The sequence below is a fragment of the Microcebus murinus genome, chromosome 16 (genome assembly GCF_040939455.1).
Source record: "Microcebus murinus isolate Inina chromosome 16, M.murinus_Inina_mat1.0, whole genome shotgun sequence".
In the NCBI taxonomy this organism is placed as follows: Eukaryota; Metazoa; Chordata; class Mammalia; order Primates; family Cheirogaleidae; genus Microcebus; species Microcebus murinus.
This window is the reverse complement of record NC_134119.1, coordinates 34,749,738-34,772,431: the sequence shown is the minus strand read 5'-3', so window position 1 is coordinate 34,772,431 and position 22,694 is coordinate 34,749,738. Positions and strand designations below refer to the sequence as shown.

General features: G+C 57.7%; 1 protein-coding gene across 1 annotated transcript in view; it reads left to right on the top strand.

Moving 5' to 3' along the window:
• Positions 1 to 235: 235 nt before the first annotated feature.
• The window catches only part of TGM2 (transglutaminase 2), a 31,051-nt gene continuing 8,592 nt past the window's right edge, over positions 236 to 22,694 (top strand). The window contains exons 1-9 of the mRNA XM_012755219.3: positions 236 to 393; positions 3,387 to 3,566; positions 8,124 to 8,369; positions 11,979 to 12,097; positions 14,892 to 15,020; positions 15,992 to 16,169; positions 19,609 to 19,744; positions 20,330 to 20,433; positions 21,965 to 22,207. Coding sequence (XP_012610673.2) covers positions 384 to 393; positions 3,387 to 3,566; positions 8,124 to 8,369; positions 11,979 to 12,097; positions 14,892 to 15,020; positions 15,992 to 16,169; positions 19,609 to 19,744; positions 20,330 to 20,433; positions 21,965 to 22,207 — 1,345 coding nt within the window. The 5' untranslated portion in view covers positions 236 to 383. The remainder of the gene's footprint in view (positions 394 to 3,386; positions 3,567 to 8,123; positions 8,370 to 11,978; positions 12,098 to 14,891; positions 15,021 to 15,991; positions 16,170 to 19,608; positions 19,745 to 20,329; positions 20,434 to 21,964; positions 22,208 to 22,694) is intronic.

The window sequence follows — 22,694 nt, the reverse complement described above, 5'->3', positions numbered from 1 at the left end:
ACACTCGAGTGGCTGTTTCTGTGTCCAGGCGAGTCTGTGCCTCCTGCACGGGTTATGTGTCCCTGTCCATGCTGTCCCAGCCGCGAGCTCTGTCCAGTCCCCTAGGGGGCACCCTTGCCTGCCTGTAGAGCCCTCTCTGGGGCTCCTGTCCCCTGAGCACGCCCAGCCGGTGGGTCGGGCTGGTGTGGGCCAAAGACTGGGCCGTGGGTGGCCTCGCCAGGTCCCCGCCTTCCGCGGGCCCCGCCCCTGGCCGTCCCGAAGCGGGCTATAAGTTAACGCGGCTCTCAGCCTCTGCAGTGACCGCTGCTAGTGGTCTGCACTTGGAGGAGGGTCCTGCCGCCAGTTGCCAGTCGAAGGAGCCACAGCCACTGCCCCACCTGACCATGGACGAGGGTGAGTATCGAGTCGGTGCTGCCGCCCGGGCCTGCCTCCCTGGTCTCCGCGGTCCCACGGCGCACTGGGAGCTCAGTCCCTAAGTTCTGGTTTGGAGAGCAGCAGGCAGGCTGGGCTGGGCTGAGCCAGGTGGGAGGTAGGTACCTGGATGCAGCTTAGAGCCTCAGTTTCCCTATCCACAGGGCATAATCATTAACCCCTGCCTCCCTGGATCAGATGAGGCGATGGCACGTGCAGGCATGCTGTAAACTGTAAAGTCCTGTCCTGGTGGACGACTGCCACTTGTCCTCAGTGAGTTAGTGGGGGCTGGGTCCCTGCTATGTGCCAGGTGGCATGAAGCTGTGCAGGCAGTACTGGCCTGGCCTCTGAACACTAGCTTTGGTCAGTCTCTGCCAGCCTGGAGGTCGTGTGCATGTCTCCCTTGCGGTGTGCAAGCCAGGTCTGGCGGATTCTTTGGCCCCCGGGGAGAGAGAGGAGGTTCCAGCATCCTCTGGGGGAGCAGTTTGAGACCAGGCACGTTCCTCCTGCCCGCAAGTTCTGCAGCTCTAGTCCTCGGCCACTTGTTGAGTCTCAGCTTCCTCGCCTATAAAAGAAAGGCAGTAGTGCCAGCCTTGGGCATATCTGGGAGGCTGAGGGGAGAGGGGCAGGGACTCAATTAATTCCTACCTGCCCCCTCCACACACACATGCACACGCAGTGGCAGCGTCCTCCTAGGTCCCAGGGGGAGGGATTTCTACCATAGAGGATGTCCCTGCACTAACGCCGCTGGACCCAGGATCCCAGCTGGCTCCCGGGTCAAGTCTGTTTGGGATTGGCCTCTGCACGCACTGAGACCCCCAGGAAGGGGTATGGGGACAGGGACATGGAGCAGGTAGAGCAGGGATGACCAGGAGGAGCTATGGACCTGCCTGACCTGCTGCGTGATCTTGACCACTCTCCTTCCTGGGACTCAGCGCCCGATGCACTGTGACATGTCACAAGAAAGTGCCCTGACTCCCCCTGACCAGGGACTGATCATCTCTCCCGGGTCTCCCGAGGGGCAACGGTGGGCTCTTTCCTGCTTAAGCTCTCTGGGGTTGAAGTTTCCAGAAACAACATTTCCTTGCCCCCGCAAGCCAGCAGGAAGTGTTTCCTTGTGGCTGGCCGAATCTCTCCTGTTGGGATTCCAGGGGGATCGACTTCCCCGAGGCTTCAGTCCTCCGGGCACAAAAACAAAACAGGAGGTGGGGTTGGGGCTAGTGAGGGGGGCTGGAGAACAGACCGGGGCTGGTGCGAGGTGGGACCCGGGCAGGCTCCAGAATCCCACAGTCCTGATTCCAGTCTCCAGGCAGCCGCTCGCTATGGGACCTGGGGCGACACACCGTCTCCCCATGCAAAACAGGACTTGCTATGGCGGAACTGTTGTGAGATTTAAGTTGCGATAATTCACGTACAAGTCCTCAGCAGTCGCCAGGCACTTTTGTGACTCACTTTTGGACTATTCCAGGGCAGGAGACAGGAGACCTGGGCTATCATCTCGCTAGCGGGGCCAGTTTTCTGGGTGATTTGGGGCAAATCCTCACCCATATACTTCCAGTGGACACACACAACTGAGCCTGCCTTGCCCGCTCTTCTCACTTTAAGGTCTTCCCAACTTTGACCTTGTGTATGCCAAGGTCTTTGGGGTGTGTGTTTCCCGCAGACCCCTCCCATCCAGCAACCTGCTCCCGCCCTGATCCTCAGCTCCCTCAGAAACTATAAATAGGTCCTTCATGTCTCAAGCTCCTGCCCGGGGCTGGGCCCGCAGGAGGGGCATCCCAGACGTCCTCTTCCAGACTCACAGCAGCACTTTGAGACTTCAGAGAAGGAGGCACAGAGGGGGCGAGACACTTGTCCGGGATCACAAAGCAGCACAGCAGAACAAAAACCTCTGGAAGAATCCAAAGCCCTTGTCATTAAAAAAAAACCATTTTCTTATGGAGAAATTGAACATACGTAAAAGGAGAGAGGCTAGTGTAATAAATTCCCATGTGCTGATCATCCAGTCTCAGCCACCACCAGCACGTGGCTTTTCTGCCCACTCCACCTCATTGTTGCAGGCAGATCCTAGACATCATATCATCGCATCTGCAAATGTTTCCCCGTATGTCTTTAGAGGATAAGAACTCTCTTTTTCGACATGAACAAATGAACAAAATTTCTTGTATGTCACCATCATTCATTCCATCAGTGTTGACATGTCCGGTTGTCTCACACGTGGCATAAATGGCTTTAGACGGCTGTTTGAAATCCAAACCCAAATAAGAGCCACGCATCACAGTGGGTCGATATGTCCCTAGTTTCTCTCTGTAGAGTCTCCCTGTAACCTTTTCTTTCTTGCAGTTTATTTGTTAAAGAAACCTTGAGCTTGCCAAGGTTTATGAGGTTTGCCTTTGGTTTCCCAGAGCACGAACTTTGTTGATCGTCCTGGTTCTGTGTGTAACTGGCTCCTCAGTCCTGCACATTTCCTGTAAATCGAGAGTTGGATCTAGAGGCAAAGCCTTGTCATTAACTATACAAAGTACTGCCCCTGTCGAAGCCGAAAGAAGCCTCCGACAGCCTCGTGTTTACTAAGCACTGATCACGCACCAGGCACTGTGCCAATTGTTCTACCCGTATCAATTCACTGAACACTCGCAACAGCCCTGTGAGGTGGACCCCACTGTTCTCTACCTATGAACAGATGGGGAAACTGAGGTCCAGGAGAGTAGAGTTGCTAGCAGTCACATAGCTTCTCCCAACAGCCTTGCCATTAAGAGTCGGGGAGAGTCAGCCTGGCCAGCCCCTTACGGGGGGGGGGGGGGTGTGGGGTGCAGGGGGCGGGGCAGGGGCTGGCGGGGGCGGGGGGAAGGCTGAGTTTCATGGGCAGTGAGAGGGCGCAGAGCCCCCGCGCCCAGGGAGCACGGGTGTGTCGCTAGGGGTCACAGCTGGCTGCGGGATGCCCCCGGCTCAGGCCTCCCCTGCTGTCTCCGCAGAGCTGATCCTGGAGAGGTGCGACATGGAGCTGGAGGCCAACGGCCTGGACCACCACACCGCCGACCTGTGCCGGGACAGGCTGGTGGTGCGGCGGGGACAGCCCTTCCGGCTGACGCTGCACTTCGAGGGCCGCGGCTACGAGCCCAAGGTGGACACTCTCTCCTTCACCGCCGAGAATGGTGAGTCCCGGCAACCCCCACTCCTCCTCTTCCTCTTCCTCCTCCTCCTCCTCCTCTCCACCTCGACATGACCCGTTCTGGGATTCGTTGACCCCTGACAGAGGACAGGACAGATGACTTCACACCTATTTGTCCCCTGGGAGGTTCCCACCTGTCACTAGCCCCATTTTACAGATGAGGGAACTGAGACCCAGAAATGGGGAGAGTCGCCCCAGGCCACCCTGCCCTGTAAGGAAGACTGCGCTCCTGGCCCCCGAGCTCCTGTTACCACCAGGGCTGGGTGTCAGCTTTCTGTCACAAAAGTCATCAGGATCCTGTCTGCTCTTTCCCATATCAAAACAACTTTCTAGTCTCTCTGCTTCCCGACATCCATGCACCCCAACCAGGCCCTGGGATCAGGCCCAAATCAGCTCTGGGTGGCAGAGAAAGAGTCCAGTTGGCTCCAGCCCTCTAACCGGGCAGTTCCATGTCCCAGCAGTTCCTTCTTCAGGCCTCTGGAGCCTGCCTCAGTCTCAGGGGCTAGAGAAGGTTCTAGTGCAAGCTGGGCTAGCTACCTGCTGTGTGACCTTGGGAAAGTTACTCAGCCTCTCTGAGCCTGTGTTTCATCATCTGTAAAGCACTCACACTGGGAGGTGGTTGAGAGGGAAGAGCCTGGTGTGGGGGAGTGCCCTGCAGATGCCAGCGGCTGCTGTTTGTCCTGCTCCAGGGGCTCCAGGGATGGGCGCAGGGACGCCGAGGCCCCAGCCACCCCATCCCCAGGTGTCCGGTACACAGTGTTCTTTGTTGGCCATTCCTGGGAAAGTGGCCTCAAGTGCCAGATCAGTTGTGTTGGCTTCTGGTGGGAACCACTCCCTCAAGGTCAGTGGGGGGCCCCTGGCTGGACTGCGGGTACAGACGGCCAGCTCTTCTGAGGCCCCCGAGGGCAGAGGGGGCAGAAACCCGCCCGGCTGGGGCGGGTTTCTACGTGGAAGTCCGTTGGAGAAGGCTTATCACGGAGACTGCAGGCTGCCCACGGAGCTCCATCCCCTTCCTCCCGCCCCTCCCCTCCTGGCACAGACGGGGCACCCTCCCCCGCGCACCGGCACCCTTAGGGCCCTTTCTAACAGAGCCTGGGGGGCCCCATAGGTCTCTGATCTTCCGGCCTCAGTTTCCCCCTCTGTACAGTTGGGGTGCATGGCAACGAAGGGCTGGGTGTGGTGCCCTGAGAAGAGTCGGGCGCGGGAGTGTGACAGTCGCAGCATCTATGCAGCACCTACTGAATGTGTGCTTGTCCCGAATCCTCCCAGCTTGGGAGCATAAAGGGCCCCCATTCTGCAGATGAGGAAACTGAGGCCCAGTTAGGGACACAGCGGGCCTCAGATCCTGACCCCAGAGCCGAGGCTTCTGTCACTATGGCCCGCAGCAGGCACGTTTCCGTGTATCCGTCTCCAGTGCCGCCAGGCCTCTCCTCGTCCCGCGGTGAAACGGAGTGGGAGACGAGTGCTGCTCGAGCAGCCCGTGATTTCCGCCTTCCTTTTTCTTCTTTCATGCTTGAGACATGCCCTTTCTTCTCTCTCCTTCTCCATTTGTCTGGGCAGCTTAGGGGTAGGTAATTAGGGCCCCAAGTTCAAGGTTGGGTTAGGGGAAACTCCCCTTCCCACCCCAGCAAGTAATCTCCGTTCTCCCGTCTGCACCGACTGGTCTCCGGCCGTCGCTGACCTGCCCGGGTCATTTCCGCAGCCCCTGGGCAGCCGCGGAGGGGCCTGGATCTCCGGCCCACACGGCTTCCCTGTGCAAGCAACGGGACCTTCCCGGGGCTGGAGCAGCCTGAGGGACAATGCCAGGAAGCCAGGCCCCTCTGGGTCAGCGCCCAGCAGGGGCCTGGCCTGGGGACACTGCTCCTGTGTCGGAACGCGCTGTCTCGCGATGGAAACTGAGGCTCAGAGCGGGAAGAGAGCTGGCTGAGGTCGCCCAGCCAATGGAGGGAGTGGCCTGGCCCCACGCGTGCCCCGTGCGGTGCGTTTTCACCCAGACAGCTCGAGACCTGGCAGACCCTGCTCCGGGGTACAGAACACGCTAGACAAACTCTTCTTTGTCACGGGAAGAAGGCTCTGCCTCCCTGCAAGGCGGGGCCGGGGTTTGGGGGGCGGGGGCAGGCGTGGGAGTGAGGTCGGCCTGAAGGAGTGAACAGTACCCTTATGAGGCTGGCAGAGCCTTTACTCTGGAAGGTTCCCCTCACCCACCCCTGCCCAGCCCCACCACCACGGTCTGGGACAGCGGCCAGGACCCCTTGGGTCCCCAGGGTCATTTGGGCCCAGACTGGTCGCTGTGGTGCCCCTGGCCCCACATAGGGGACTGTATGGAACCACAGCCCAGGAATGTGCAAAGCCAGCTTACGCGAGCAGCGGTGGGACCAGGGGACAGCCCGTCCTCCCCCTCCAGGGCCCTGGGAGGAAAGGGGTGTGTGTGTGTGTGTGCATGGCTGCCCCACAGGTCAGGGGCCTGACCTGTCCCCGAGGGTGGCTGTCCCATAGCAACGGTGGCTATGGTACTTGGCCCAGGCCTGTTACCACAGTAACCAGATAATTGATCATCCAAACAGGGACATTTCTGAGGATGAAAGTGGCGCCATTAATAATCCTGCTGGGACCACGGGCATAAACGGAGTCTGTCCTGAGCAAACTGACACGTGGCCACCCCAGCTCTGCCCCTCCCCGCCCAGCTTCCCCATTTGCGAAGCTATTCGGTTGAACTAGACAATCTCTGCATCCACTCCAGTCCTCCAAATCTTGTCATTTGGCCTAAGAATTCAGATTTTTAATGGTCCTTTTTGATGACACTGAGGACAGCTCACTGCATAATTACCATGGCTAATCACTGTTCTCAATGCTTTCCATGAACTCTTTCACTGAACCCTCCAAACAGTGCTAAGAGGCGTTGGTGACAATAATGAGCAGTAATAACTATTATTTATTGAGCACTTACTATATGCCAGGCACCTTGTGCTAGGCTTTACTATGTGTCATCTTCTTCAAGCTTCTCCACAGCCTTATAAGAAGATACTGCGATTGTCCCCATTTTACAGATGAGGAAAGTGCGGCAAGCATCAGAGAAGCTAAATAACTCGCCCAAGGTCCCAGAGTCAGTTTCAAACCTGGAATAGGACCTTCTAAACCCGTTGTCTTCTTTGATGAGAAAACCGCAGATCCGAGAGGCCTGGTGACATGACCCCGGCCGCACAGTGCTCAGGAGTAGAGGCAGGGAACCAGACTCAGGGGGGCTCTCAGAGCCCAAGACTGCCAGCTTCTCCCCCAGTGCCAGCTCTGGGAGACAGGGAGCATTCAGAGGCTTCATTCAGTTGGCTCCCGGCACCCGGCTGGGGCCCCGAAGGCCTGTGTCATGCCTGTTAGTTCATGGTTATATTTGGGCTGAGTGTGGGTGGGGCCGGCAGACAGGGAGGTGGAGGCTGGGTGTCGGGAGGGAGCCCCTCGGTGAGCAGGCCCCGACATTGCCAGCTGTGGGTGGGCAGAGCTGCAGGGAGGGAGATGGGAGAATAAAAATAAACCCTCCCGGGCAGCTGCCCAGCAGGCAAAGAATGTTCTCTGTTCCTCCTCTCCACCGCCATGTCCAGAAAGTGACCAGCCCCTCCTCACCCTTCCCGTGACTCAGACCTGCCTGCCTGGGCTCGGCCCCCCCCCCCCCCCCCCCCCGTGAACAAGCAGCCCCATCGCTGCTCATGAGACGGTCTCTCCACTTGGCCGCGCCACTGGGAACCCCAAAGGCGTGGAGCATCCTCTTTGGGAACGAGAGGCATCGAGAGCCTCAAGACCTGGGCTCGGATGCTAACTTTGCCACAGACTCCTAGGATGTCCTTGCGAGACCCCCGTGTCCCTGAGCCTCAGTTTTCTCACCTGTACAAGGGGTCTCTGAGGAAGCAGGTGCTTCGTAAAGTGTCAAAGGCTGTTGGGAGGTGAGGGGCGCTTATGGCCAGCTTCTCAGAGCTGCCTGCGGGGTTGCGGGGACCGGGACTGTTGGAGGGGACCCTGGGGAGACAGACACCTAGAGGCTGTGTGGGCCAGGGCTGGCCCAGGCAAGGGGCTCTCAGAGGACCAAGGTCCCATCCTGCTCGGAGTCTGGGCCGCAGGACGCTGGCAGGTAAAGGATTTGGGCAGACGAGGAGGGCCCTCGAAGAGCACCTTGCTTTGCTCCTGTCCGGGCCGCAGACGGGCCAGCTGATCCAGAGCAAGGGAGGGTCACGTCCAAAGTCATGTCGGCATGGAGCAGCGGGACTGAGACTCTGCCCCAGGCTGCACGTCCCCATCTGTGGGAGGAATCTATCTGATTGAGGACCTACTGTGTGCCTGTGGCTTTTCATTCATTCCCACAAAACCACCCTGTGCAGTCAGGGTTCTGATCCCCACTTTACAGATGAGGAAACTGAGGCCTGGGAGGTGAAACTTCTTGCCTAACTCCTTACGACGGTTAGTGTGGATAAGGCCGAGAGCCCAGGCCTCGGGGCCCAGGTGGGTGCCCCACCCCCCACCCCCGGTTCCCAGCTGCTGCTTCCTGCCCGTGCAGGTCCAGACCCCAGAGGGGATGCCGGGACCAGGGCCCGCTTCCGGCTGAAGAAAGTTGCGGACGGGCCTGGCTGGACAGCCTCGGTGGTGGACCAGGAGGAGGACAGTTGCCTCACGCTGCAGATCAGCACCCCGCCCAACGCCCCCGTCGGCCCCTACCGCCTCAACCTGGAGATCTCCAGTGGCAACCAGGGCTCCGGCTTCCCGTTGGGCCACTTCATCCTGCTCTTCAATGCCTGGTGCCCAGGTGAGCCACGCTGCGGCCACGGGCAGGGTGGGGACGTGGCAGTGTCCCGGCTTCAGAAGCCTCGCGTCAGGAGTGGGTGCTCAGCCGACACCCAGGCCCTGGCACCGCGTCCTGGTCCTGTCCCATGGGGCCCTGTTGTAAATCGCAGCCAGACTGGTTTGGGGAAGGGAAACTGAGGGAGGTAGTGGGGGGCCAGGAGAGGTGAGGAGGAGCTGTTACCTAGCTGGCCCCTTAGACACTATCTCAATCGCTCCTCCCCACAATCCCAAGGCGGAGATGTCAGCGTTCCCGTTTTGCAGACAGGAAATCGAGGCTCAGAGAGGTCAGGTGACTTTTGAAACCTCTTTCAATAGTAAGTGGATAATGTTGGGCGGAACCAGAAAGGCCGAGAGGAAAGCTGGGAAAAATCTGAAACTGACACGAGCAGGAGGAAGGAGACAGGGGTTGCCGGGCTCCTCCCGGGCCTCAGTTTCCCCATCTGACTAACAAGGCAGTCAGATCTGGCAATCTGTTTCTTTCCTGCTCCGACTTAACGAAGTGGGGAGAGAAGCGTCTGCCTGGCCAGGAGTGGACCGTCCACCTCGAAGGGGCAGCAATTCCGGCCTCCTCGCTGCTAACCACTTTCTTACTGGGCCACTGCTTTAGTTTTTTCGTCTCTATTTGGAGGCATTTTATACCTTGTTTGAGCAGAAAGCTTTTTATACTTTCTCCTGTACATATTTTGGCTTTTATTTCTAATGATATTTTTACATCTTTGAGAGCGTCTCACTCTGTCACCCCATCTAGAGCACAGTGGTGTCACCGAGGCTCACAGCAACCTCAAACTCCTGGGCTCAAGCGATCCTCCTGCCTCAGCCTCCCGAGGAACTGGGGCTACAGGCACGCGCCACCATGCCCGGCTAATTTTTCTATTTTTAGTAGAGATGGGGTCTCGCTCTTGCTCAGGCTGGTCTCCAACTCCTGACCTCAAGCGATCCTCCTGCCTCGGCCTCCCAGAGTGAGGATTACAAGTGTGAGCCACCGAGCCCGGCCTATTTCTAATGATAACAATGAGACAGGGGAATATCCTCTTTAGAAAAGCTTCAAGCACTACAGAGAAACAGCCTCTGCCCTTGAACCTCCCTCCTTGGGGGACACTACCGTGGCTGTCTTGTGGGGCTCATCTCCTTAGGTTCATCTGTACGTGCCTAGAGAAATCGCTGCATTCTCTGGGTCTGTCTCTCTCTCAAACATAAAATGATGCCCCAGTGTACAGCAACCTACGACTGGGCTTCTTCCCCCTCCAGCACATCTGGAGGGCCTGTGCGCGTCGGCGTGCGCACATCTGCTCGTTCTTTCTAAGAGCCTGGAGTGCCCTGCGCCTCGCCCCTCCATGAGCACCTTTGCTCACGTGTCCGGTGGCCGCACGAAATGATCTCTGCCGATGGAGCAGAGACACGTCCCCACCCTAGATGACCCGACACTGCAGGGTTTCAGAGTTCAGGGGCCCGGGGCGCAGGGAGCACGGTTCTGCGGGGCTGCTCCTCCTGCTCCTGCTCTGCCTGGCCGGCGGGGTGGGGTGGCGGTCAGCCAAGCAGTACAGTGGCTGAAGTGACCCACCTCCCGGGGCGGGAGGCTCAGGAAGGCCAGTAGGCAGCTGGTGGGGCAGGAAGCTAGGCCGGGGGCGCTGGGGCAGGAAATCCCTCTGATGGGTGGGAGAGGGCCCATCTGCCTGGAAAACAGGACATTCGTGTCCTCGCCTTCCAAGACGCGTGTGACTGAGTGCCAGTCCCCACCTTTACGTCCTGAGCTGGGGACCTCGTGGACCCGGCTGGAGATGGGAATGGCTCAACAAGCGCTGGCGCTCGCGTTCTGATGCGGAAACGCTGTGGGTTGGGTTTTTCTTTCTCTTTCGTGCATTGTCCCCTACTACTGGCTGGCGCAGAGTCACTACCGTTTGTTGACTGGGAGGGTGACTTTGATTGCAGGGTCCGGAGCCAAAGAGCAGGACACACAAGCGATCCGGCCACTTTCACATCCTCCTTCCCGGCTGCAGTAGGAGTGGGGGTTGCTGGTCGCTGCAGGTCTCGAGAGGACCCCGGGGACGGGGGCTGGCTTCTCTGTTAGACCCAGGAGGCACGGTGCCCGGGGCCTCAGATACTTTTGCGAGCTAACAAAAGTGTTTTAATTTCTTTTAAAATCAGAAGAAAAAAGTGAGCATTGAAGTTGAACAATAGTTTTATTTTATTTATTTTTATTTTCTGAGATAGACTCTCGCTTTGTTGCCCAGGCTAGAGTGAGTGCCGTGGCGTCAGCCTAGCTCACAGCAACCTCAAACTCCTGGGCTCAAGCGATCCTCCTGCCTCAGCCTCCCGAGTAGCTGGGACTACAGGCATGTACCACCATGCCCGGCTAAATTTTTTTCTATATATTTTAGTTGGCCAATTAATTTCTTTCTATTTATAGTAGAGACGGGGTCTCGCTCTTGCTCAGGCTGGTTTCAAACTCCTGACCTTGAGCAATCCGCCTGTCTCGGCCTCCCAGAGTGCTAGGATTACAGGCGTGAGCCCTGCGCCCGCCAAACAATAGTTTTTAATATGGGATGCTAAGATAGCCATCATTACACCAATGCAGTCATAAAATTCCATTTTTTCCCCTCTTTTTCTGGAAGAAGGGATCCGTGGAGGCAGAAATGCCCAGGGCTCACCAAGTCATGCTGTGGCTCTGGGTTTCCCCTTCCCAGTCTCAGTTTCTTCATCTGTGAAGTGGAGACAGTAAAGCCAGCCCGACCTTCAGCCTCCTGCCATCTGGTCTCAATTTCCTCAGCTTCCTCTTCTCCCCTCGAGAGCCACAGGAAACCAAGTCCCCTGCACTTTCCAGCAGTCAAAACTTTGTGCTCTCTAGTCCTCTGCTTGGAACGCTGTCCCCGGGCTCCAGGTGTCTAAACCTTAGTTGTGAATCAAGGCACTGTTCAGATGCTGCCTCCTCCAGGGAGGCCTCCATGACCACCCCCCAAGCTCTCCTGAGCTGCAGCGACTCTTTCCTTCCCCTCTGGCACTGAACTGTCTCCACCTTGAATCATGATCCTTCCTCGCGCTGGCTCAGGGCTTTACTTTCCAAAGCGCCTTTCAGGTCTGTGACCACATTCTACTCTTGGACTAACACAGTGAGAGGTGTCGAGGTGGGCAAAGAAGCCAAAGTGACCCCTCCCCCGGGGTCACACAGCAAGTGAGCTTCAGGGGCAGGGGTTTCCTGACTCCTGGTCCAGTGCTCTTCTGTCTCTTGTTTTGGCATCAGTTTTCCCAGGTATAAAATATTCTTGAGCCTCAGTTCTCCCATCTTTAAAATGGGGCTTTCAAGGGTCCCCTCCTCTCAGGGCTCTTGGGGGGATTAAGTGAATTAATATAAGCCCTACATTTCTCAGAGGTCCTGGCACGTGGCGAGCGTTGGGTAAATGGCAGCCTTTGTTGTCACCCGTCAGTAGCACCGTGTCTCCATGGCATGGGATAATGAGTTCATGATTCGTTTTTCTGAGTAAAAGATTAAAGGGCCAAGGCGCGGGCTTGGCCTGGGGACTGTCGTGTCGGCCTCTCCAGGCCCAGAGCTGGGGCCCTTTCTCCCTGCCCGCAGAGGACGCCGTGCACATGCCGTCGGAGGAGGAGCGGCAGGAGTACATCCTCACCCAGCAGGGCTTCATCTACCAGGGCTCGTCCCGCTTCATCAACAGCATTCCCTGGAACTTCGGACAGGTAGGCGTGCCCTGCCCCGCCTCCTCCCCCACGTCCAACCCGGCCCCTCTGCGTGCTGGGCGTGTGCCTGAGGCCACCAAAGCTGCAAAGAAGGCATGAACAGGTCACAGGGGTGCCCACTGCACGATGTCAGGGGTGCAGAGGCCCTGCAATGGCTGAAGGCTCAGAGAAGGCTAAGACTGGCTTGAGGTCCCACAGCAGAGACGGTGGCCCTGGGTTCAAGGTAGGGAAAGAATTAGAGCCTCTAGGAGCTGTGAAGTTAGTGGGCATTCTGGGAGGGGGAAAAGGGGAACAGGTAAGGCCCTATATCAAAATAATAGGCAGTGCTTGGAGTACGCTCACCTCGTGCTAGGCTGAGAAGGGGTTTTAAACTGTTACCCAGATCGGTGGTTCTCAAACTTAAGCATACACCAGAACCACTGGGAAAGCGTGTTAAAGCCCACATCCCTGGGCCCACTCCTGGGTTTTGATTCAGTAAGTCTGGGTAGGGGCTGAGGGTTCGCATTTACATTAATAACAACAAGTTCGAGGTGATGCAGAGGCTGCTTGTCCAGGGACCACACTTTGAGAACCAGTGGTCTGGTTGTAGCTGTCAGGTGCTGCTGCTGAACAACAAACAAGCCTGAAACTTAGAGGCTAAGAACAACCACCATTTATTATTTCTCCCAAATCTATGAGTCAGCCACAGTGTGGCTGCCTGGGCTGGGCTGGGCTGGGCTCAGCTGGCGGTTCATCCCCATGTTGTGTGGCTTCTGGCTCTCCAGCCAGCCAGCCTGGGCCGGTTCTCCACGTCAGTGCTCTTATTTCCTTTACCGTTTAGCCAGCCATAAAAGTTCTTACGACTCTTTGGAGAAAACTCATGAAGCAGAGCCATCACACCCCCAGCCCCTCAACCTCCTGGTGTATTAGGAGGTGCTGGCCTCCTAGAGTAGGGTCCAACCTGAGGCCTCTCCCGGCAGCATGTGGGGCAGGGTCCGATGTTCAGGCCTGGGAAGTCCTGCCCTGGGACCGCAGGGAATTCCTCCCTTTGTGGCTGTGGGCTCCCATCATGGTTTCTTCATTCGAATACTGGGCAGAAAAATTGCAAAAATACCTCCCCAGCAATCCTGTATCCTGCTGTGGGATGTAAGTGAAATGTTGGTGGCCACCGCAGTGGCTCACACCTGTAATCCTAGCACTCTGGGAGGCCAAGGCCAAGGATGGATTGAGCTTAGGAGTTTGAGACCAGCCTGAGTAAGAGTGAGACCCCGACTCTACTAAAAATTAAAAAAAAATTAGCCGGGCATGGTGGCACATGCCTGTAGTCCTAGCTACTCGGGAGGCTGAGGCAGAAGGATTGCTTGAGCCCAGGAGTTTGAGGTTGCTGTGAGCTAGGCTGACGCCACGGCACTCTAGCTGGGGCAACAGAGTGAGACTCTGTCTCAAAAAAAAAAAAAGAAAAAAAAACAAAAACAAATGGTGCTATAACTACGATGCATAAAATACATCAGAAAATTAATTGGCTCTTATTTCTCAGGGCTTTTTATTCTCTCTTGAGAGACAGAACAAAGTCATGTCCTTCCTTTCGTTTCCTGAGGCCCTGTTTTCTATCTAGGCTTGTGCTGGGCTGTGGGACTTGGCCCTCACAAAACTTCTAGAAGTGATTACAGTCCAGGAAGATGAGACTCAGAGGAGGGAAGGGGTAATAGCCCATGGGATCAGGGAGGACTTCTTAAAGTAGGGAACATTTGGGCTGGGCTTTGAAGAATAAGTAGGAGTTTGCCATGGAAGGAGGTGGGTGCACCATGTGCTATGCAAAGGAGCTACACAAGTGAAAGCTCAGAGGTGGAAAGTTTTTGTTGCACCTGAGAAGTACGTGGTAGCTCGGGGAGTACTTTGTGCGTGCAGGAGCCCCGGAGACCAGGTGGGAGAAGGTAGCAGCGTGCGGGTTGCGAACAGCCCTGAACATCAGGCTGATGCCGTCGGGAGCCACAGGGGGGTCAGACCCTGTTGTGCAGCTTGGAGACAGACCTGTGACAAGGCCTGGTCGGGGAAAGACCACAGAGATGGGGCCCAGGGGCAGACAGCAGAGTGCCTGGAGATGTCAGATGGGTGGTGCAGTGGAAGATGAAAAGAACGGGGCCCTGCTTTTGATGAAGATAACATTTGAATTGCAAGGATGAGAAGGTGTGAGCCACGCAGATAGTGGCAGGAAGTGCATTCCCAGCAGATGAAATAGAGAGTGCAAAGGCCCTGAGGCAGCGAGCCTGGGGCAGAGTGAGTGTGGGTGACACTGACCAGATATGAGGTCAAAGAGGGGGCAGGGTGCAATCCCGAGGGCCTTGCAGGCCTGGGGAGAAGATTTCCCTGTGGGTGCAGAGAGACGGAGGCGTGATGGGATTGGATTTACGTCTTTCTGACCCGTTGTTGCCCTCAGAGCAGCGTGGGGGCTGTGTCGCGGGAGGGCGGGCTCTGCAGGGTGAGGCAGGCCTTAGGGGAACAGGGAGATTGGGCTGGGCAGGGAGGGGAGGGTGCAAGTGGCAGGCCTGAAGTGGCTCTGAGGGGAAGGGAAGCCCAGGGACGCTGGGCCCCCGCTCTGTGCTCCACCCGGAGTCCCAGGCCCCGCAGCCGGGCCCTGGGTGCAGACGGACCTCCCGGCCTGCCCAGGTGTCGTCCCTACCCGCTCCCTCCTGGGCCCGGGCAGCTGGTCCGAGACAGCAGAGAGGGCCTGCAGCTGCCAGGGGATTCAAGGCAGGCTTCCTGGAGGAGGTGGCTTCTCAGCTCCCTCTTTCTCCTCTGGTTTCCTCTGACACAGTTTGAAGATGGGATCCTGGACATCTGCCTGGCGCTCCTGGACATCAACCCCAAGTGCCTGCAGAATGCCGGCCAGGACTGCTCCAGCCGCACCAGCCCCATCTACATAGCCCGCGTGGTGAGCAACATGGTGAGTGAGGGGCGGCCCACCCAGGGTTGGGCCACCTGGGCTCCCGCAGGCTCCTCCCTCCCAGCGGTGACACAGGCCACACCATGTGCCGGGCGCCGTGGGGGACCCGGAGGCAAGTCTCAGCGAAGAGACTTATGTTTGGAAAGATGAGATTCGCACAAATGGGGGCCACGCCATGTGTTCCCCAAAGCAATTCATTTACGGGTTTCTTCCGCAAATATTTGCCAAGTGCCCCCTGTGTCCTAGGCGCAGGGGACACAGCTGACTACGAGTCTCCTAGGGCCCCTGACGTCAGAGAGCTTGCGTCCCACCGGGTGGGCGAGGGGAGGCGTCTTGTGGGTGAGCGAGCAGGCGTACGCCACGGCGCATGCGCAGGGGAGCTCGGGTGTGTGAGGCCGCCTGGCTTAGTGGGGGGCCGGGGCTCCCTGGGTGGTGATCAGGGGCAGGGGCATTCCAGGCAGAGGACACAGCAGAGGACTCGGGGCTTGGGCGCGGGAGGGGCTGCAGGGTGGGCAGGGGCCGACCGAGGGGGCCCTCGTGGGCCAGGGGCAGGGGGCCAGACTTTATTCTTGGAGTAGTGGGAATCTGGGGGGGGGGGGGCGGACAGTGCAATCTGGGCAGGGGCTAGAGCAGGTCATTGTAAAACTCAGGGCGCTGTAAGACGCTGAATCACTCCCCAGCAACCGCGTGCTCACAGGACACGGCCACATCTCCAGCATCACGTTCTGACCTTGACCCCTTTCCACCTCCTTCCTGCCCGCACCCCGTCTCTCTTCTGCACCCTGTTGCCAGCCCCGCCATCGCCAGCACACCAGTCTGTGGCGCTGGGGCCCCCTCCACCTGCTGTCCCTGCCCCTGGAGCTCCTCACTTGCGGTCCCCGCCTGCTGTGCTCGGGCTCATCCTGGCACAGCCGCCACAGAGAGCCGTCCCCCCTCCCCGCTCAGTCCCCACGATGCCCCGCTGGTTGCAGGTCAACTGCAACGATGACCAGGGCGTGCTGCTGGGACGCTGGGACAATGACTATAAGGACGGCATCAGCCCCACGTCCTGGCTCGGCAGCGTGGACATCCTGCAGCGCTGGAAGAACTCCGGCTACAGCCCCGTCAAGTACGGCCAGTGCTGGGTCTTCGCCGCCGTGGCCTGCACGGGTGAGCTGCACGCCCGGGTGCGGGCTGCGGGAGTCAGGACACCCCACGCCTGGGCCTGCCTCTGCCACCAACGCCATCAGTGCGCTGTGTGGCCTGCAGCCTTCGGCCACCCTCTCTGGTCGTGTTTCCAACAACTGCCTCCAGGGTGGTCGTTAGGGTGGAGGGATACGGTTTGGGAGACAGCGCGGGCTCAGGGCCGAGCACGTGGGCTCCGGTGCCAGGCACACCTGAGTTAAAAATGCCCCCTCCCCACTCACTTGCTGTGACCTTGAGCGGATGACCTCTCTCTGAATCTCAGTTTCCACATCTGTAAAATGGAGACAACAACAGGACCGACTTCCTGGGGTGGGTGTGGCACACAGCTGCTCAGCACAGAACCCGGCCCGGACAATAACTGTAATATCATCAACGCCAAGAAAGAGAGAGCACATTCTAAAATGGAGAGGGGGAAAGATTTTAAAAAGCAACTTAAAACCAAAAAAGGAAAATGAATCTAAAAACAAAATAAATCTTAAAAATGTAAGCCCAGCAAACATTGACGATCGCTCTCAGGTTGACAGCGGGGCTGATGAGAATGGATTAGTGTCACATACAGGTTCTGAACAGACTCTGGAGTCAAGGCCTGGGTTCACGTCCTAGCTCTGCTCCTGACCAGCTGTGTGTCCTTGCGTAAATCACTTAACCTCTCTGAGCCTCTTGGTTCTGTTATCAGTGAAATGGGCATGATAACGATCCCTTTGTGCTGGAACGGTTGTGAGGATTAAAGAGCTCATACGTGTGAGGTGCTTGAAATGATTTCAGGTGCACAACAGCAAATACTTATATATGTGATGCTGTTTATTACTATTATTATTATTATTATTATTGATTATTGGGCTCAGGAAATCTAAGAGGCTGATCTGGGGTTCTCAGCTTTTCTGACTCCAAAACCAGTGCTAAGGCCTAGAGAAGGTTCCCTGTTCTCACGCTGTCAGGCCAGGGCAGGGCAGCCTGGCCCACGTTCTCAGCTTGGCTGTCCTTGTTTCTCCCCACCCCTGCCTCTCTGCCTGTGACTCTCTGTTGCCCTGTGACCTCTGAACTCCCCTTTCAGGGAATGGGGTCCCCTCCTCTGGACCCCTTCCCTCTGAGAGGCCTAAAACACATCTTTCCAGAGAACCCCATGAATTTGCCCGGAGAAACCCACAATCCGTGGCCTGGGTCCCCAGCCTCACCTGTAGAAGCCTTTGTCACCTTGGGCTGTGGCCACCTGAAGGTTTAGCAGCAGCTCCTGCCCTCGACTGTCCCCTCCACAAGGCCAGGGCTGTGTCCTGGCCCCTGCGGCCTCTTCCCAGGCCGTGCGTGATGGAGCCAGGAAAACACGTGGTCGCATAAGGACCGTCTCACCACCTTGGCCCGGGAGCGTTTATGCAGAGCCGACTGGTGACCCGGTCCTCGGGCTCTGGAGCTGGCCTGTCGGGGTTGGAATCCCGGCTCTGCCTCCGGGCCCTGGGTGGACTTGGGCAAGAGAATAGATGTCTCTGAGCCTCAGTTTCCTCACCTATAAAATGATGACTGCAGCGACTGACCTAACTCCCAGGGAGCGCTTGGGCCCAGGGAGATGTCATTTGGTACACGCTGGCTCAGCTCGGCCATGGGTTTAGGGGTTTCCGGGGGAAGCTGGGATTCCGGCATCCTCAGCCTGATCCCTGGGAATTCCCTCAACGCCCGTGAGTCAGCCAGCACCGACTGGACGTGAGCCGCCGTGACGGCACCGTGACACACTTAGCCGTTCCTGAGTGCCTCTCGGCGCTTGCTCCGGCCCGGGCAGACGCGACCTGCCCACAGCCCTGGCCTCTGAATCATCGCGGCATCCCCGCAGGCCACTATTATTAGCTTCCCCTGCCGGGAGGAAACGGAGGCTCAGAGGGGGGAAGTGGCTTGCCCAAGGTCACACAGCTGCTAGCGCTGAGCCAGCTGTGCGCGGTGCTGGGGCCGCCTCCGTTAGGCTGTGACGTTGAGGCCTCGTGGGACACCACCCCAGGGGCAGGATGGGGCCTGGCTCCTTGGGCAGCAGGGACAGGCTCCTTGCCAAGGCTCTGGTCTGTACTCAGAGCCCCGTCTCGCAGTAGGGCAGGACCTGGGGTGGGGACACCAGCCTTGGCTGGGGGCGGCAGCGGGTTTGGGCCCAGCTGCTCCTCCCTCCTCCCGGCGCCCCGCGTCTCCTGGCCGCAGTCCAGGGCCGTCTGGGAAGCCCGTGCCCTGGCGGGCACACGGCAAAGGTCCCATCCCTGCCCCTTCCCCTTCCCGAAACTCAGCTTCAGTGGAACAAAGGTCAAACCGAAGCCCCGTAGGTCACACTGACTAGGCTACTAGGCTTTTCGTTTCTCTTCACCGTTTAGATAGTTATCCTGCCCGGAGAATGTGGCGCTCACAATGTACATAAAAAGCGCATCTTAAAAGTGAAGGTGCGAAAGCTCCCGTAATTCTAGGAGCAGGGGCGCCCCCGGCAGTTCCGTGCTGGCTGTCCCTCCTGCCCGCCGTCCCGCCTGCCCGCCAGCGCGCTTGGCCTGCGGAGCCGAGCTGGGCGGCAGGGCCGGTTCACGCGCAGTCCCCGTTTAGCCTGCCCGTGCGCTCCAGCCCCTTCCCCGCAGGCAGGGCTTTGGCACGGACGCACACAGAGACAGGACCCAGGCCCAGAGAGGTGAAGGGACTGCCCCGGGTCACACAGTGGAAGAAGAAGCTGGATCTCCTGCCCTCTGTCCCCCTCCCGCCTGCTCTGCTCTGAGCCTCTCACTCTGAATCCCTGCTTTGGGGAATTCGGTCATTCATTAACTCTCCCCGTCTCTCCCTCCCTCTCTCCTTCACCTGCCCCTCGTCCCATTTGACAAAATGCTCCATACCAGGCCCGAGCTGGGCTCTGGGGCTATGACGTGAGACAGCCCTGCTGTCCCCAGGGCACTGACTGAAGAGCCCCCGCGTGCCGGACGTTAGCGGTGATGCCGGTTGCACTGTGAGCGCGTGGGCGACCGGGACCTGGCAGCGAGGCGTTCCAGGCAGGGAGCAGCGCAGGCCAGGGCCCTGGGGCTGGCAGGAGCATGGAGCGTGGGGGCCAGCGCGCGGAGCAGAGCGAGCAAGGAGGTGGCCAGGCACCAGGCCCTGCGGGGCGAGGGCCGCAGCCAGGGCTCCGGCCTTGACCTCAGGGGCTGTGGGGGCCATGGGGGCTCTGTCAGAGGGGTGTTGATGTCAGACTTGCACGTTAGAGTCCCCTTCTGGCAGCTGTGATGTGAGAGGGGCAGAGCGGACATGGGGTGACCAGCGAGGTGGGCGCCATTGTGCAGGCCCACACCCTCACCACCCGGGCAGTGGGTACAGTGCTCCCCAGGGTGCAGATGGGCATGTGGAGGCCCAGAGCCCCAGGGCCTTAGCTCGTCCCCAAGCCCTCTCTCCACACCCCCCACAGTGCTGCGGTGCCTCGGTGTCCCCACCCGAGTCGTGACCAACTATAACTCAGCCCACGACCAGAACAGCAACCTTATCATCGAGTACTACCGCAATGAGTTCGGGGAGGTCCAGGGTAACAACAACGAGATGATCTGGTAAGGTGGCGCCCGGGGCGAAGTCGGGGCCCATGAAGAAGAAACCTGGGAAGGCTTCCTGGAGGAGGTCACATGTGACTTGGGCATTAAGAGTTGAGCAGTATCTGGACAGGCTTGGGGAGGGACAGCATGAGCAGAGGCCTAGAGGAAGGAAAGCCACCTACAGCCCTGTACATGAAGTGCCGGGTAGAATCATGCTGCGGGGGTTGTCGGGAGTCCAGGATGCCAGATCCGGGAGCCAGGGCTTCATTCCGAAGGCAATGCGTTGTCGTTCAAAGCTTCACGGTGGGAAAGGGCTGTGCTGATGACTGCGGACCAGCAGCTGGAGGGCGAGAGAGGAGGCAGGGGGCTGGGTGTGGTCCAGGGGGGTGGCAGTGAGGCCCGACCCAGGGCCGAGCCTGTGCAGGGCTCTGAGGTGTAGGAGTGAGCGCCCAGCGAGGAGGACGAGCAGAGCGGGGGCAGGTGGGGGGTGGGGGCCGGTTTGGGACACGAGGAGGGTGCATCTGGGGCACGCACTGCACGGGGCAGTCTGCCCGCGGAGGTGATGCTCAAGGTCAGCCACGTCCTGCCCCATTTCCCACCCAGGAACTACCACTGCTGGGTGGAGTCCTGGATGACCAGACCGGACCTGGAGCCGGGCTATGATGGCTGGCAGGCCCTGGACCCAACGCCCCAGGAGAAGAGCGAAGGTAGGCAAGCACACCCATCACCCAGATGGGAAAACTGAGGCCTGGAGAGTTAGTGACTGGGCTGGAGAGTGGCAGAACTAGGAGCCTAACCCCAAGACCACTGGTGGGTCTACACAAGGGTGGAGGGACCTCACTTATATTTTCATAAGACACTTTTTTTTTATAATTTGAAAAGGAACTCACATGTACTGTGGAAAACAGAAACCGTACGGAGAAACACAAAGAAGAAAACAAAACATCATCTTTGTCCTTTCTCCCTAAAATAAGCATCATTAACATTCACACATAGCTTCTAGTAACTTCAAATTATATGTGTGTGTGTGTGCGTGTGGCAAAGCAAAATTTGATGAAGCATTGGCCCCTTTCTCAGAATATTTTTAAATGCATAGAATATAATGCACAAGGTTACAAAAGAAAATCAATTAATTGAAATAGAGCTATCACAAGTTTTAAAAAATAAATTTATGATGCAACAATACCTGCTTTTTTTTACATAACACAGTCTAGTGGTAGGGCAAGTTCTGTAATATAGTGCTAGAGAAGAGCATAAGTTACAATTCCCGCTACCTGTGACAACTGTGAGGCGATATGAGCACGTTTGTGGTTCATACGGGTGACAGGTCGTAAGTGCCCCGAGGCTACTGTGGTTCGTAGCCTGCTTTCGCAATCGAAGGAGCTGCTACCAAAGTAGAGTGAAAATAAAGATGCCCCTTTCCCCGTCCAAGTTCATGGAGCCCTGAATTCTGTTGGTAGCGACTTGGGGGTCCCCGTGGACCCGAATGTAGGAACTCCGGCTGCTTCATGGAGCCTTTTTTCCTGGCTCTATCTGCTTCTCGGTGTATCATTAGCATTCTCCATCAGACGGTTTCCTGTGGTTTGAATTTTAAGTTAGTGTCACCATGTTCCATCACGTGGATGTGCTAGACTGCGTGTACCCAGCCTCCAGTCCTCAGCAGTTGAGTCTGTGGACGGTGGGGGCGGTTATGAACCACGCCGAGATAAACACCCGTCACCCGCGTTCATCGACAGGACACAGTCCCTGGGGCTGACGCCACGCCGGGCACGGACTTCCACCCTCGGTACGAGGCTGGACAAGGCAGATGCCCTCCCTCCTGACGTGTCGTCTGCTCTCTGACTCCGCCATTCCCTTAGGGTGCCTTGGGGTGCATTTCTACTTTATCCAATACTTGCCTTTAGTCTATGCTAAGAGCTTTACCTCTGCAACTCGCGAGTCCTCGTTAGGTAGGTTCAGATAGAATCCCTACACAAATCTGCAGCTTGCAGAAGTTAACGACTGGCCCAAAGTCACTCACCCAGCTAACGAGAAGCCGAGCTGGGATTTGAACTCTAAAAGCTGCACTGCAGAGTCCTGTTCGCCCCATGGTGCCCTCTTACGCACGGAGGCCCTGAGTCAAAGGGCTGCGTGGTCTCGAGGTTTTCTGCTACTTGTGCTTCAGCCGTGGAGGGTTTTGGAGAATGGCACCCTCCCCTCGGTCCAGACCCGTCTCTCCCTCTTCTCCCCCCTGAGCAGGGACGTACTGCTGTGGCCCGGTTTCCGTTCGCGCCATCAAGGAGGGCGACCTGAAGACCAAGTACGACGCGCCGTTTGTCTTTGCCGAGGTCAACGCGGAAGTGGTGGACTGGATCCTTCAGGAAGACGGGACCATGCACAAATCCATCAACCGTTCCACGGTGGTGGGGCAGAACATCAGCACCAAGAGCCTGGGCAGCGACGAGCGGGAGGACATCACCCTTAACTACAAATACCCGGAGGGTAGGTGTCCTGTGGCTCGGAGCCCCGAACGTGGCCTTGCAGAGAGGCGCCCCATGTCAGCGGCCCAGCAGGCTTGCGTGCATACGTGTGTGTTGCGTCCGGCAGCCTGCACTCGAGAAGTTTAGCAACTGCTTAGCAACAAGCGCAGTGGTAGAGGAGTGTTCATTTGGGAAAAGCATTCTATATTCCACAACAGGATTCGATTCAGTTTTTAAGCCTTGCTTTTTTGGTTGGGTTGACTCTTCATCAAACTGTAGGGGACAGCTATTGTATAGGAAAGGCATGCGTCGTAACAGAAAAATTGGTGTCTGTGTTATTATGTCGTTTGTTAATAGCATGTGTCAGCAGCAGGACCTACTACGATACACGGGCAACTCCACGCTTTTTTTTTATTACGATGCGTCTGTACTAGGGCGGCTTGAGAGTCCGCAGAGTCCATGGAGGAGAGTTTCCTGGGACTTTGCAGTGTTGGTTTTTGTAGTATTTG